The 14,116-nt window shown below is 45.3% G+C and overlaps 1 protein-coding gene across 6 annotated transcripts in view; it reads left to right on the top strand.

Annotated features, from left to right (window-relative positions):
* L3MBTL3 (L3MBTL histone methyl-lysine binding protein 3) overlaps positions 1–14,116 on the top strand; it is a 558,444-nt gene that overhangs the window by 358,447 nt on the left and 185,881 nt on the right. For all 6 annotated transcript variants that reach the window (XM_069224176.1, XM_069224178.1, XM_069224181.1 and 3 more), the window contains 2 exons: positions 6,675–6,810; positions 7,066–7,157. In XM_069224176.1, coding sequence (XP_069080277.1) covers positions 6,675–6,810; positions 7,066–7,157 — 228 coding nt within the window. The remainder of the gene's footprint in view (positions 1–6,674; positions 6,811–7,065; positions 7,158–14,116) is intronic.

Genomic DNA, 14,116 nt, shown 5'->3' with positions numbered 1-14,116 from the left:
CATTTCTTATATCTATCTTTTTACACAAGTATACACTCTTTACTTCACAAGTCTGTGGGAAAACAATCTAAAAAATACTCAATGCCCATGTGCACTATAACTGAGTGACTCCTCCTCTCGATCTCGTGACTCGAAAATCTTCTCCAAAGAAAAACTCTTGTAACACTCCGAGCCCAACACTACATGGCAGACTTATGCAAAGCATGTGAATCTACAGCACTACATGCCACAAACAGATGTCTACTGGGTAAGTAACATTTACCTCAATGGCCAGATCAGTCTGCACCTTAGGATACACCCTTATTAGCCAGAATTAAAATGACACTTGCTTACATGTTGCTGCTGTCATTTGTGTTGCCCTTGTCAGTAAAGGTCTCCACTACATCATATCTTCCCTGTTCTTCGGTTGAGCTTTGGGAAACTAACACGAGGTGACTCTGAAATCGGGGAACACTTCTTTCAAAATCTACTCCCTTCTAAACAAGTACACAGAAGATGAAAGGTAGAGCTATTCTCTACACTGCACCTCCAGTAACCACTTCACCTTCCTGTATGACGAGTAATTTTCCAGGGTTAAGTACTAATTCATCATTAATTTAAAACCATGATCTCCGTAATCAGTGTTCTTATAGTTACAAGTGATGCTAACCCATCGTTCGTCCCATTCTCTTGTCTCCAGTTTCGGTGCACACTACATTCTCTGCCCATTTCATTTGTTTTTGCCCAGCAGCATTTTAAAAAATCATTGCAGTGAATTTAGAAGTAATACATTTGGTCACAAATATTTCAAGTTTGTCAAGGTCTCTGACAGAGACATTTTTATCAGCCAAGTGCATGACCCAATAGCAGAGGATCTGTGGTAGATGGTCTGCCTCCATTACATTGAAATTTGATTTATAGTGCACAGAGGATTTAATTTCCCTTTTGGAGAACCTATCCCCAAAAGTCCAACATTCTCCTGCCCCTCACCATTGGAATAGAGAGCTTGCTGCAGCAGGCATGAAGTTAGGAATACTGTAAATTGGAGTGACGAAAAGTAAGTGTCTGCTAAATGCAACAAGTAACTAGGGCAGAAGAGGCAAGGGGCATTATGTGGCAGGTTACAGGTGCTCAAACACCCCCATTGCCAAGCTGCCCACTCGTAAGAAGAGAAGGGAATGTTGTGAGACTTAGTTGCATTACTGTCATGCCCCCATGCTTGCATGCGTATGATGGTATGTGTTTTACCGCATAGTGCCCCAGCCTCTACCCACAGTGATGTTTATTTCTTTTAGAAGTATTCATAAAACGCAATGTTCATGCTTTCATGAACACTGTTTTGCCAGGTCATCCCTTCGGCCTCTCCAAACTTCTGATGACTGGATAACACTTACTACGGGATGACCCCAGTTTTTTTTCCACAATTTGCTGTGGGTCCTCCGTTTGTGTAAAGAATTAAGCCAGTATTCCATTATCAGCAGGTTTATCAGCAGGTTGCTGCATGTACCCCCTTATTCCAATAATTACAGTATGCCTGTACCAGAACTTTGGCATGATTCCTGTGCTGCAAACAGAGCCGGATGGAGCAGCAGAGAAAAGGGTAGACGACCCTCCTTAAGCCCTCTGTCAGGTTCTTGATAGAGCTGGGAAGCATGGTCCTATAACAAGCTGGGTTAGAGCATGGGCTCTTACCCCACTGCTGTGGTTTAAGTCTCATTGGCCTCTGGGATGCACTGATCAGCGCCCAGACCGCCATATTAGTAGATACACTACAGTTTCTCTTATGTGTCTTCTAAATAATATGGATTGTGCCTGTGTGAGTGGACAAAGCTGAAGTACATAATTACACATGCAGAGAACAAACCTACACCTACACAGTACTGTTTTCATAGGCACTACCTTATAGCTGGATTGTGTCTCAGCCCCCGCAGCCCTCCTCCTTTCATCAGAAACCTGGAAAGGCTGAGGTTGACCCATGCACAGGAATTCATTAAAATATAAACCTTATGTTTTAATGAACACTGCTAAATACGACAAATAGCAAGGTGGAAAGGCAACTCACAAAGGCCCCTGTTGATGAGCAGAGACTGCTGTGACACCTAGCTCATTAGCCGTCATGTGCCATGCTTGCAGGAGAGTGCATATGATGGCATTGGCATACCCATTTGTGATCTTGCCTTGCTTGGGAAGCTATTGTGAATTCCAATGTGCCCTCCATGCCATTGCCTGTTCCATGTTTTTGTCCGTCTTTCATATAGACCATACCTAAAGAGACTGCAAATGTTTTGTGTTATAGTACTTCCAAAGGTCTGAAAACGCCAGTCCTCCTTTATCTCTTGGGACCACAATGATCTTTTAGACACCCTTGCTCTTTTACCTCTACATATAAAATTATCAGTCCCCTAGCTAAAAGAGTGATGTCCTCCATGGGAACACAGATAGGTAGAGCATGAAACAGGTATAGCAACCTAGGCAGAATGTTTATGTTTACATTGGCCAATACTCCCCATCCAAGACAGGTTTCATCAATTCAGATACAGCTGAGTAAGTGCTTTAAGTGGAGGGCAACTTGCTTTAAACATCATGACAGTGCATCAGTGTCTGGAAGTCCTAAGCATTGCCCAGGATTGCCTGGCCCAATTGAACAAGCAGACTAACTGTAATATTCATACCTGAGCCCCTGGAAGCATAAGGTTGCAAATATTAGATTTTTCCCTACTACTTGCTCAGACTAGCTGAGCAAGTAATACTCACAAGAATTTGATGCATTTTCTTGAAGCCAAAAATGCATCCGCTTGCAAATAAGCTCCAAGTACACTCGAAGTACCTGGTGCTCCAAGTACACTCGAAGGCTAAAACAAGTTTTAAATTAAAAACATAGCAATACCGTTGCCTAGTGAGACACAGTTTCGCGTCAGAGCAACTGAGGGTCTAATATTAGGTTCTCCCCAAGTTTACCCCACTGTTACATATTCTCTTGATATAGCAGTCGGAGCAGCATGCACATACAGAAACTGAACCTGAACCAACAGATGCCTGGGTTTTGTATACGAAGAACGAAAGAGGACCTTGAGAATAGATTCAACAGTGGAGATCTCAGACGCTTAAGTAGCCTAATTGTTTCTCAGTGCCAGGCCTGGAAACAAGACCGGCAGTGTCAAAGGAGAGAGAACTCAAACAGATTAGTATACAGTGGGCATGTAAAACAGCTGTGGTTTAATCAACATGGCAGTTAATAAATGTGTGATTAAATCATTATAGAAGGGCAACAAGTTATTATTATCTTCTCCCTTTTGCACCTTCTATGTGCAAACCTAGAGCAGCTGTATATTGCCATTTATCTCCTCATTTCTAGTCAATATAATTTCCTTTACATTTTTCATTTATATGTTCATAATGACTGCTTTCATAATTTTTGGAAATAAATCCTTTTTTGGCTGTGGAAGGATGAATAACACACAAGTACAATTGAATGGAACTGGAAATGATCACCAATATAAGGAATACTGCAAGGACTGTTTAAAATGAATCGTAGTTCCTGCCCCCAGAAGATGCCTTTCAACCATGACCAAGTGCTGCTCTTATATAGGCCAAATCCATAGTGGCCCTAGGAGAACTCAACCAGTGTAACATGGTCAAGCAAAATGGCTTTGGGTTACTCCGCATGCCAGTTTGTGAGAGAGTGATTAAATCATTATAAAACAGCAAAACAAGTTCAGGAGGGTAATCACACTGTGTTATCAAACCGGATTCCCAGGATGTTGGGTAACTGCTAATTGTCAGCATCTTAAATGTCTGTAGATAATAAAAGAATAAAGAGCACCCTGAAGTGATCCTTTACCCCCTAATAAGTGTCGTAGTCTGGTGTTGTTTCTTTATGAGAAGAGTGGGTCATCGGGTATTGTCATGAGTTGAGTGCTTTCTGACATATCGGAGTTGATTAGCATCATTCAGACCTGGTAGGTACCTGTCAAGACTGGTAGTAGTGTTCATGGTGGAAAATATAGCGTCCACATTATAATTGTATAATTAAGAGTAGGTTAAAACAATTGAGTTTCTTCTACTTCTTCAGTTTTATCAGTTTTGATCAGTTTTGCTGATCATTATCAGTGCCACTCACAATATATCAGTCCATACAATTCTGCTGGCAGGTATTTGTTTGTGTTGGTATTCCTAAAGTGTGAACGTAACTGGCTAGCAGTGGGGCTTTGTGCAAGGGGCAAGCACCAGTGGGGATACACGTGTAGAGCTACAGGGAGATGTGAGGAGACAGCTTATTCAAGGTAGTGCTGCTTGAAGGGCTGAGTTTCCAGTTTGTTCCTGAATTGTAGGGGAATTAGTGCCGTTCTGATATCCGTGTTCTTTTGCATCCTTGAGGTGTAGTCTGAGAAGGCTTGTTTCACTTTCCTGTAGTGTTTACTCTATAATCTGGTGAGGCTGTAGCCCCTTGTCTGGCATTGTCCTCCAGATATTGTTAATTTTTTAGCTAGGGAGTTGCAGGTCTTGGTGTAGAGGGCCATGTAATTGATCCAACTTATTTTGGAGATGATCTTGACTTTCAGAGGGATCTAAAGTAAACCATTTAGCGTGTGGGTAGTCTGGTTGGTTATCTTTAGTTTCCTGATGAAGATTCCTTTCAAGAGTGTGGGTGATGTTTGGGATGCCGGTGAACAGGGCTTTGCTTTCATCTCTGTAGGACAGCACTAGGACTTAAACGGTCATTCTGAAGTCTTCATTGGTAACAGTAGAGGGGAGTGAGAGGTTGATCGGTCTGTCATAGGACCTCTCAAAGTTTGAAGACCTTACCAAAATGTATGACGTAATAGAGCTATATCTACTTGTGAATTACAGACAAGTTTTGGGTTATTTAGGGTATAATTCCGAATTGTGTGGCACTTCTTCGTTGGAATACAGGGACACTCACCCATCAGGGTGATAAGCATCATCGGATCCCGGTCTTCGTCAGACGGGGTGCAATACCCGATGCGAATCTTTACGGAGCTCTTTGTGAAGATCTTTTATCCCAAGTTGAAATGCTGGTATGGCTCATTGAACTTCTCCCTTCAATTGTTTTTCTTTTTGAAGCCAGAGAGTTGGTTTATGTATACTGGGCCAACACACAAAATAAATCTAAAATTACCTATGGAAATCCCATTAGAAGTTTTTTTTTTTTTTTATTTATTTATAATTGTATTCCATAGTAAAGTTAAAAACAAAAGGGGTCTCCTTGAACCTACTTATTCATAGTGTCAAACTATGTTGGGATGTTTCGATACTGGCCCTGTACGGCTTATAGCATTTATCAGGGCCCGTTCAGTGCCCTAATCTATGCAATAGGATTGAATCATATTGTGTAATCTCAGTTCCTATTGCACTATACATTTTTGGTGCAAAACGTAATCACTGGAAGAAACTTGCACGGATGCCCTAAATATAATTAATCCGGGCCCAATGGGTTACCTGGGTCTCGTCTCATTGAATATGGAGAAATTCCTCTGTGGAGGCAGACCAACTGCTACACCTTTGTCTGTTTCTCAGCCTTCCAGTGTGGGCTGTTTTGATCTTTTTGGCAGTGTTTGAGGGAGAGAATTGATCGAGGATTAATCCATTGGATTTGTCCTGTTCTGTCATTTGGGGTGTGAAACCCGTTAGATTTAAGTTGGAGAATCATGACTGAGTTAGGGAATTACTGAATTAAGGTTTTAAAAGATGTACAGTTTTAGAATATTAACAAATTTAAGGCTTAGAAGATTTGTAGTAAGAAAGGTTGTATATTCTCACCAGCATGACAGTGACAATTAGAATTACCTGTGGTTGTAGCTTGTATCACATGATTGGTAGTATATAGGAAAAACATTTATGTGGTTTATAACTGTGGTTGAAGTAGCACCCTTCCTACAGCAAAAGGTAACTTATGAGATACATCTGATTTCTGGAGAGAGCTGCCTGCCAAGGGCAGTGTGTGAAGTGCACAGTCTACCCATGGTGTAAAGACAAGGTGTTTGCTTTTCTTGCACAGTGGGATTGCCATCATCCATTATGAGGTACAAATTGCTGAAATTCAACAACGGTTTGGGTGGCACATCAGAGACCGCCATCAACCATCGTGTGATACCCTCCTTAAACTCCAGTTGCCTCCCTTTCTATCGCTGTCCCACCACCTACTTCCTATAGCATCAATGAGTGTTTTTCTCTCCTTGGGTTCCACCATGTTACTTCACCATTCCATGCTTCTAATACCCTTCCTGACCCATATGAATACAGCTGCATCCTTACAGTCTGTATTGAGAGTCCTACCCCACTCAATATCTAACCTCTTTTGCTCCTCTCCCTTTTCTCCTTTTCGTTCCCTGCCATCATTCTCTGTCGCTTTTCCTTTCTTTTCTTTTTCCGCTTAACTTTATATCCATTTTCTCTTCTTATACCCAGATCATCTGTCTGTCTTTGTCTCTCTACTTTGCCACCTTGTACCTGTCTGCTCATTTCCTTACTATGCCCATAACGTTTTCCCATGCTTTTGCGAGTTTGTTTTCCTTACAGTCTATTAACACTCAGCCTAGTGTCCAGTAATAACATGGCTGACAGGCAGGTTATCTCTGGCCCGTCAAGTGAGCATGTGTTTCTTGATGTATACTAAGTGTGATTTTATGAGACATTTGACTTGCTGAATCTGATGATGAATGGTCTGTTTGCAGGTACATGGTTACAGGATGAGGCTACATTTTGATGGTTATCCAGATTGCTACGATTTCTGGACAAATGCAGATTCTCCGGACATTCACCCCATCGGTTGGTGTGAGAAAACTGGGCACAAACTTCTTCCCCCAAAAGGTGAGATCTGTAGTGTTATGTAACAGTGTTTGCAGTAGATTGCAGAATATAGATCTATTCTCAGTTGGGTGATGTTGATATTTTGTAGTTCCTTTAGCAGTCATTCATTGACCGTCCTTGTGACTCTTCACTTTGTGTACATGATTTATAGATTTGCATGCCAAAGATCATATTATAGACTGAGGTTTTTCAAGCGTGGCAAAAGCCCTTTTGTGTTTGTCTGCTAGCATTCTGACAGTTTTTTTCTATTGACAGGCTTTAAAGACACAGAGTTCAACTGGGCTGCTTATTTGAAGAATAGCAAAGCTCAAGCAGCCCCCAAAAATCTCTTCAAGAGTATCAACACAGTAAGCATGAAAGGAAGCCACCCATATTTCCAGAACAGTATGCTGTATACATGAGTGCACAATAAGCAGAGGCCTGATGACACCAGACATGCACTGGAGTAGTACTGAGTCGCATTGTTCAAAGCTGGTAGATAGAAAAGTATGTAGTGTTGTGTAGAGCTTTAGCTACGGTCCCCTAAAGAGCAGGCAGGCAGTCATACAAAAGGGGCACTAAGTAGATGGCATTTTGAATTGACTTTTTTTTTCCTGGAGGGACCTGGCAGGACCCATTTGGGAGGCAGCAGTGATTTCTAGTGAGTAGTCACTTTGGATGGATACTTCTACCCGCAGACTCGTCACTTTTTGAATTCCCCCAGGTGCCAGACTGGATCTGGAAATTTGTCCCAGCAATTGCGTCATATACTGGTAGATGACATTATTAGATTTTGTGGTGGCTTCGTCCCAGTTCCAGAAGTGACAGAGCAGGTGGTTATCCTGCACACTGATGTCAGTTCCTTTTTTCCAACACCCTTCTATGCAGATCCAGAGCACGGCTCCTGAACTTTTGCTGGTTCTTCACTAACTTTCAGAACATTTTGTTTGGTAACTGTGTGCTAGAATGTCTCCTTCGAAGACCATTGGCGTCAAACTATGCTGCATCTGCATAGATACAGCTATGTTTAGAAGGCATGTGATAGGAAAAAGGCCATTCACACTTCAAGTCCTGGTCCTGGTCTGTGCTGGGGTAACTCTAAGACAAAGTCCAAGGATACATCTCAGTGTAAACACAAATAGGCCAGACTCGAATTTACTCTGTCACTCCCACTCCAGAGAACAATTGTGCAATCAGATTGTAAAAGGTCTGACTCTGCACCAGTCCTACGACTTTGACCTCATTTAGCAGCTGGAGCTGGTGTGCCCCGAATTTCTTGGGCAATTCTGTATTTAGCAGGTAGTGTCCTTCAAGGAGGCAGTGCTGCATCTTTTCCTGAGGATTACTGGCCCCTTTGAAGCCTTCAGGCCCCATGGATCCGCTTGAGTCCCCATTCGGACTTTCACTGGCAGAAGCTCCCAAATGCTAAATGACACTTTTAAGCCTTTGCCCTACCCATCATTGGCACCAGGCCACACCTCGAGTGCCTTCTCAAAGTCCAACCCAGTTGGCCCTGACCAGATCTTGACCCAGCTCTGGAGTTTCTGGTTCTGGATCCCACCCAAATCCAAGGCATTGTATCTGAAGTGGAGTTAGCTAGATCTTAACCAATTTTTTGTTATTAGATTACTAAAGCATAGCCAGTGGTGATGGAGGACTCTCTGGCTGTGCCTCTGCACCAAAATCTTCAACACCTTGAGGCTTCATTCTGCTCACACTCAGATGATATACAGGACTTGCAGAATGATCCACATAATGATGATGATAATGGTGAGGTGGCTGAAGACAATTTGTTGCCCCTGCAAAATTCTCATGATGGACTGTATTTAGACCTCCACAATATTAGGAGTCGTGATTCCTCATCAGAGATGGTATTTGACTTTCCATTTGGGCTCCTTAGCAAGGGAAGTGCCTCCCTTGTTGTAGTAGTACATAGGGGGGCAGAGGTGTTGGAACTGCAGTTGCCAACTGTACCAACTAAGGCTAAGCTGCTTACTAACATTTTAGAACCTTTCCCTTCAACTTCAGATCCTGTGCGACCTTTCACTCGTGTCCTGGCAGGCAGTGTGGCTATGGCATGGTTGAAGCCCTGCTTGATGCTGCTGGTAAGTCTCCACATAACTAGGAGCCATAGATCTCCCCTGGGTGACCCATCCTTATTGACTCCGCACCCAACAATAAAATCTTATAGTGCAGGAGTCAGCCAGCAAAGTAAACCAAAAAGCCTTCCCAACTACCCTGCCTGATAGAGAATTGAGGCACACTGAAACACTTGGCAAGAAGGTGTCCTCCGCTGGTTTGGGATTGCAATATCTGAATGCAGTGTGCCTTTTAGGCCCACACAGGTGTGCCTACTGGGTTATGGAAACAAAATCCTGCTAGCCTTCCTTGAGGAGTTTTAAAATGTCTTTACACTGTCCATGAAGGACAGGATGCAGCCAAATAGATTATATGGGCCCAGTTGGAAATGTCCGACTGTGTAGGCTGTGCTGTGGACACTGATAGGATGAATTGTCGTGTTTTAGGCACAGCCAGTGGTACTGGACAGCCCCTGCTTAATGCCTCTTCCTCAGTGCAAGTATCATTGGTACCTTGAGGCCTTATTTGGCACAGACTCAGATACCATGAAGGACTTTCAAAATGTTCTTTAGACCCACATGATGATGTGGATGATACAGGACATGCAGGCTCCCCTCATGGGTTTTGATGGCTTCAGGCTGTTTGGTGACAAGACTGATACAGCTTTGTGACGGTTCAAAGAAGGACTGAAACTGTAGCTTGATATTGCTGGCCTGCCAGTTCCATCAGCAGTACTGGAAGTTCAGGGGTTACTCCTGGGACTTTGCTTACCTCCTGAAGCATCTATCTCTGCCGGTGCAGCATCCTGTCCAGCTGTTTCCTCCACAAACATGGCCAGCCCTCCTCTTCTGTTCTGCTCTTACCGCGCCAAGTTGTTCTAATTTCGCCTTTGGAGTTGCCTCTGGCCAGCGGTGGGAGAATATGCTTTTACCTGCCCAACTGGCATGTGGTTATCTTGGGCCAGTGGGTCCTGTAAATTGTTTCTCGTGTACTGTAGGAAAGTCACTCTTTGTGGCATGGTTACCCCCACTTTTTGCCTGCTATCAGTATGCTTTGACTGTTTTCACTGGGATCCTGCTAGTCGTGTTTTCCCTGGGATCCTGCTAGTCAGGACCCCATTGATTGTGCTAACTCCCTCTAAATTTAGTTGCTTAGCACACCCCACAATTGGCATACTGGTGCCCCCATATTTGTCCCTAATATATGGTACTTTGGTATCCAGGGGATTAGGGCACCAGTGGTTCCCCCATGGGCTGCAGCATGTATTATGCCACCCATGGGAGCCCATGCAAAACGTGTCTGGAGGCACCCTTTCGCTACAGGTCACTACATACAGACATGCCTTTTGATGGCACCCGTATCTTTGGAGTCAAGACAGATTCAGCGCTCAAGTGCTTCAAAGACTCACAGGCTATGGCCAGGTCCTTGGGGCTCACCGTGGCGCCCTGCCCCCTCCATCTGGCTTTCGTGGCTACGAAAGGGGCATCCAGCTGCACCTGTCATGGTGCTCCTCATGCTCCCCAGTCTCTGCGTGGATGTGGGTGCGGTACCCACTGTCGCATGGAACAGGTGGTCAGCGGCCTTGTCAGTCCACCTCCTCCCCAGACTGCATTAGCCTCCAATCCCTCCAAGTCTGCCCCTTTTCTATCATGGACACCTAGGTGGTGTCAGGATTCGCCATCACCTGCCCCACTGGCAACCATAACTTTGAACAAGTGGGTTTTGCTGATTGTTGGAAGGGGCTACTCCCTCCCCTTCAAGACTACACCTACCCTCATGCCACCATCTCACAACGGGCTGACAGAGGATCATCTATGTCTTCTTCACAAGAAAGCATTGGCTCTCTTGACCATGGAAACCAAAGAGAGGATTCTGGTGGCAGAAGTATGCTGTGGTTTTTATTCCCACAGACCTTTTGGTTCCTTAGTGTGATGGTGGTGGTTGCAGCTCATCTGCGAAGATTAGGAGTTTCAGTCTTCCCCTATCTCTACAACTGACTATTGAGGACAGGCTCGCCCTAGGCTGTCATCTTTCACCTCCAGACCGCGGCGAACCTCCTGCATTCGCTGGGGGTCACTATAAACGTGGCAAAGTCACACCTGACTCCCTCTCAGATGCTCTCCTTCATCTAAGCTGTTTTCCATACGATGGAGTGTCAGGCTTATCCACCTGAGCGGCGAGTCTGGGATATTCAGGTTATACTAATGTTTCAGCTTCTCTCCTGGATTTTGGTGAGACTGACTCTGAGGCTCTTGGGACACATTGCTTCCTGCATCCTGCTGGATACACATGCCAGATGGCATATCTGGACTCTGCAGTGGGACCTGAAGTTTCAGTGGGCGCAGCATCAGGGGAATCGCTCTGACATGGTCCAGATCTTGAAGGGAACTGCAAAAGTGGTGGCTAGCAAACCGCAATTACGTCACACCCCTTTCTCTTCCCCAGCCTGATCTGTAGTAGTGACAGATGTGCCATTGTTGGGATGGGGTAGCCATGTGGGAGAGGTGCAGATCAGGTCTCCGGTGGAATCCAGACTCCACATCAACCTGATGGAGGTTTGAGTGATCTGACTGGCATGGAAAGCCTTTCTACCCTTCCCTTTTTACCATCAAGAGAATGCTAGTGCAGGTGTTCATGGACAAACAGTACCTTCATGTTGTACCACAACAAAGAGGGTGGGGTGAGGTCATGGACCCTTTGTCAAGAGGCTCTTTGTCTCTAGACATGACTGAAAAAGCAGGGCAAACCCCTGATGATTCATGACCTGTCGGGCTCTCTGAACGGCAGTGCAGACAAACTCCGCAGAAGATGCCTAGCCAATCAGGAGTGGCGTCTCCACCTGAAGGTGGAGCGAGGTCTCTTTCGGCAGTGGGGAGAGCCTTGATTAGATCGGTTTGCCTCAACTGAGAACACGCAATGTTAGCAGATTTTCGCACTGGAGTTCCCAAGGCGTCTCTCGCTTGGAAACGCTTTTTGTATTGAGTGGAACTCAGGCTGTTCCACTTCTGTCTTGAGTTCTCAAGAAGATCAAGAACGACTGAGCCCTAATCATCCTTCTGGCTTCAGACTGGGCACGGATAGTCTGGTGTCCCAAGAACTGAGCACGGCCATTGATCCACTGATCAGGTGGCACCTTAAGGAGGATCTACTGTCACAGCAAAAGGGGAGGGTTCTTTGCCTGAACCTGCCCACTCTCTGCCTTCTTGAGTGGAGATTGAGCTGTGTCAGTTGACAGCTATTGACCTTCCTCCCGAAGTCTATAAACGTCGTCTTGGCAGCCAAGCGTCCCTCCACCAAAAAGGGATATGCCTGCTGTTGGGAGAAATGTGTGGCATGGTGTGCATAAACATTTGTTGATCCCTTTTCTTCCCCGCTTTCTAGAGTCTTGCTCTTTATTATTTCTCTTGCCCAGCAGGGCTTCGCTCTGGCAGTAAAGGGCTGTTCATCTGCGTTTTCTACCTTCTTGCGGCTGCTTGATCAACCTTACTTCTTCAAGCCTGCTATTGTACATAGGTTTCTCAAAGGTCTTACTCATCTATTCCCTCCTTCCCTATTCATTATGCCCCAGTAGGACTTTAATTTAGTTCTAACTTTTCTGAAATGTGCGCCTTTCAAGCCTTTCAACAGTTGTCCCCTCAGGCTTCTCACAGTGGGGAAAAAAACCTTGTAGCAATTGCATCTGCTGATCGAGTTAGTGAGCTGCAGGCCTTGTCATCTAAGTTGGAATTCACATTGATATATCATGACAAACTAGTGCTTCACACATGGGCCTCTTTTATATCAAATGCGGTCTCTTCTCTTTCATGTGAGCCAGTCAATCACCTTGCCTAATTTTTATGCATCCTCACATCCCTCCAAGGACGAGGAGAGACTCCACTGCCTGGACCCAAACAGAGTGTTGGCGTTCTACCGTGACCGTACTCATGAGTTCCAGGTGGATGACCAACTCTTTGTGGGGTATGTGGGTGCGAGGAAAGGTCGGGCGGTGCAGAAACAAACCATCTCTCGTTGGGTCATACTTTGCAGCAAGATCTTCTGCGCACTGTCCAAGAAGCAACCTCCTTATGTTTTGCAAGCTCACTTTCAGCAGTTCTAAAGCTGCAACCACTGCCTTAGTACACGGAGTTCCAGTCCTGGACATCTGTCAGGCAGCATTGTAGACCTCTCTGCACACATTTACTAAACCTTACTGCCATGACAGTCAAGTTGTTAGGGATGGGCACTTTGCTTGTTCGGTCCTGCAGGACTTCCTTGTCTTAAATTGTTTTGCAGACCCACCTTTGTAGACAGTATTACTTTGATATCTATTCAAAGATAAGGAATCTGCAGCTAAAAGTCTCTATCAGATGAGCAAGTTACTTACTTTCTGTAACGCCTTATCTGTTAGAGGCTATGGTGGTCATTTTGACTCTGGCGGTCTTCTGACCGCCAGGGTAAATGTGGCTGGTGGTGCAGACCACCACATTCATGAGTGTGGCGGGTTGGCAACTGCCAACCCGCCACATCTCCAGTCGTACCGCCATGGCAGTCAGAACCACCAGCGGTATTATCTGCCTTACCACCATGGTTTTGCCACAGAAACCATGGAGGAACGGCTCCCGGTGACATGGGAATTTCTTCCCTGTCACCAGTAGATGTCCCCCTCCCAGGAAGCCCTAGGCCCCCCGCCCCTCCCGCCAGCCTCAGCGTCCCCCCTTCTGACACAGCACCCCATCCCCTTCTGACACAGCACCTCCAATCCCCCACCCCGCATAAATGCACATGCACACGGACACCCACATGCACCACACATACTCATTCACCTACACTGACATGCATGCATTCACTCACACGCATCCATACACGCATTCACTTCAACATTCACACCCGCATTCAAGCATGCATACTCACACCCATCCAAATATGCAAACTCACACTCAAACACAATTTCACCACAACACTCACTCGCATACACACTTACATGCATACATGCACTCACTTCAACATTCAGACACACATACAACCATGCATACACACATTCATGCCCACACACACAGACATCACACACTCACTCACACGCACACACAACACCCCCCACTCTCTCACCCCCCCTCCCCTGTCAGGCGATCACCTTACCTGGTCCAGGGAGAAGGTCGTCCGGCAGGGAAAGGGAAGAGGCCCTTCTACCGCCGGCAGTGCCCCGCCAGCAGGACACACCGCCAGGCCATATTATTTCCCATAATATGGCTGGCGGAGTCATACTGGAGAG

This window comes from Pleurodeles waltl, chromosome 3_1, assembly GCF_031143425.1.
Source record: "Pleurodeles waltl isolate 20211129_DDA chromosome 3_1, aPleWal1.hap1.20221129, whole genome shotgun sequence".
In the NCBI taxonomy this organism is placed as follows: Eukaryota; Metazoa; Chordata; class Amphibia; order Caudata; family Salamandridae; genus Pleurodeles; species Pleurodeles waltl.
The sequence above is the reverse complement of the archived record's forward strand: the minus strand, read 5'-3'. Positions and strand labels throughout refer to the sequence as shown.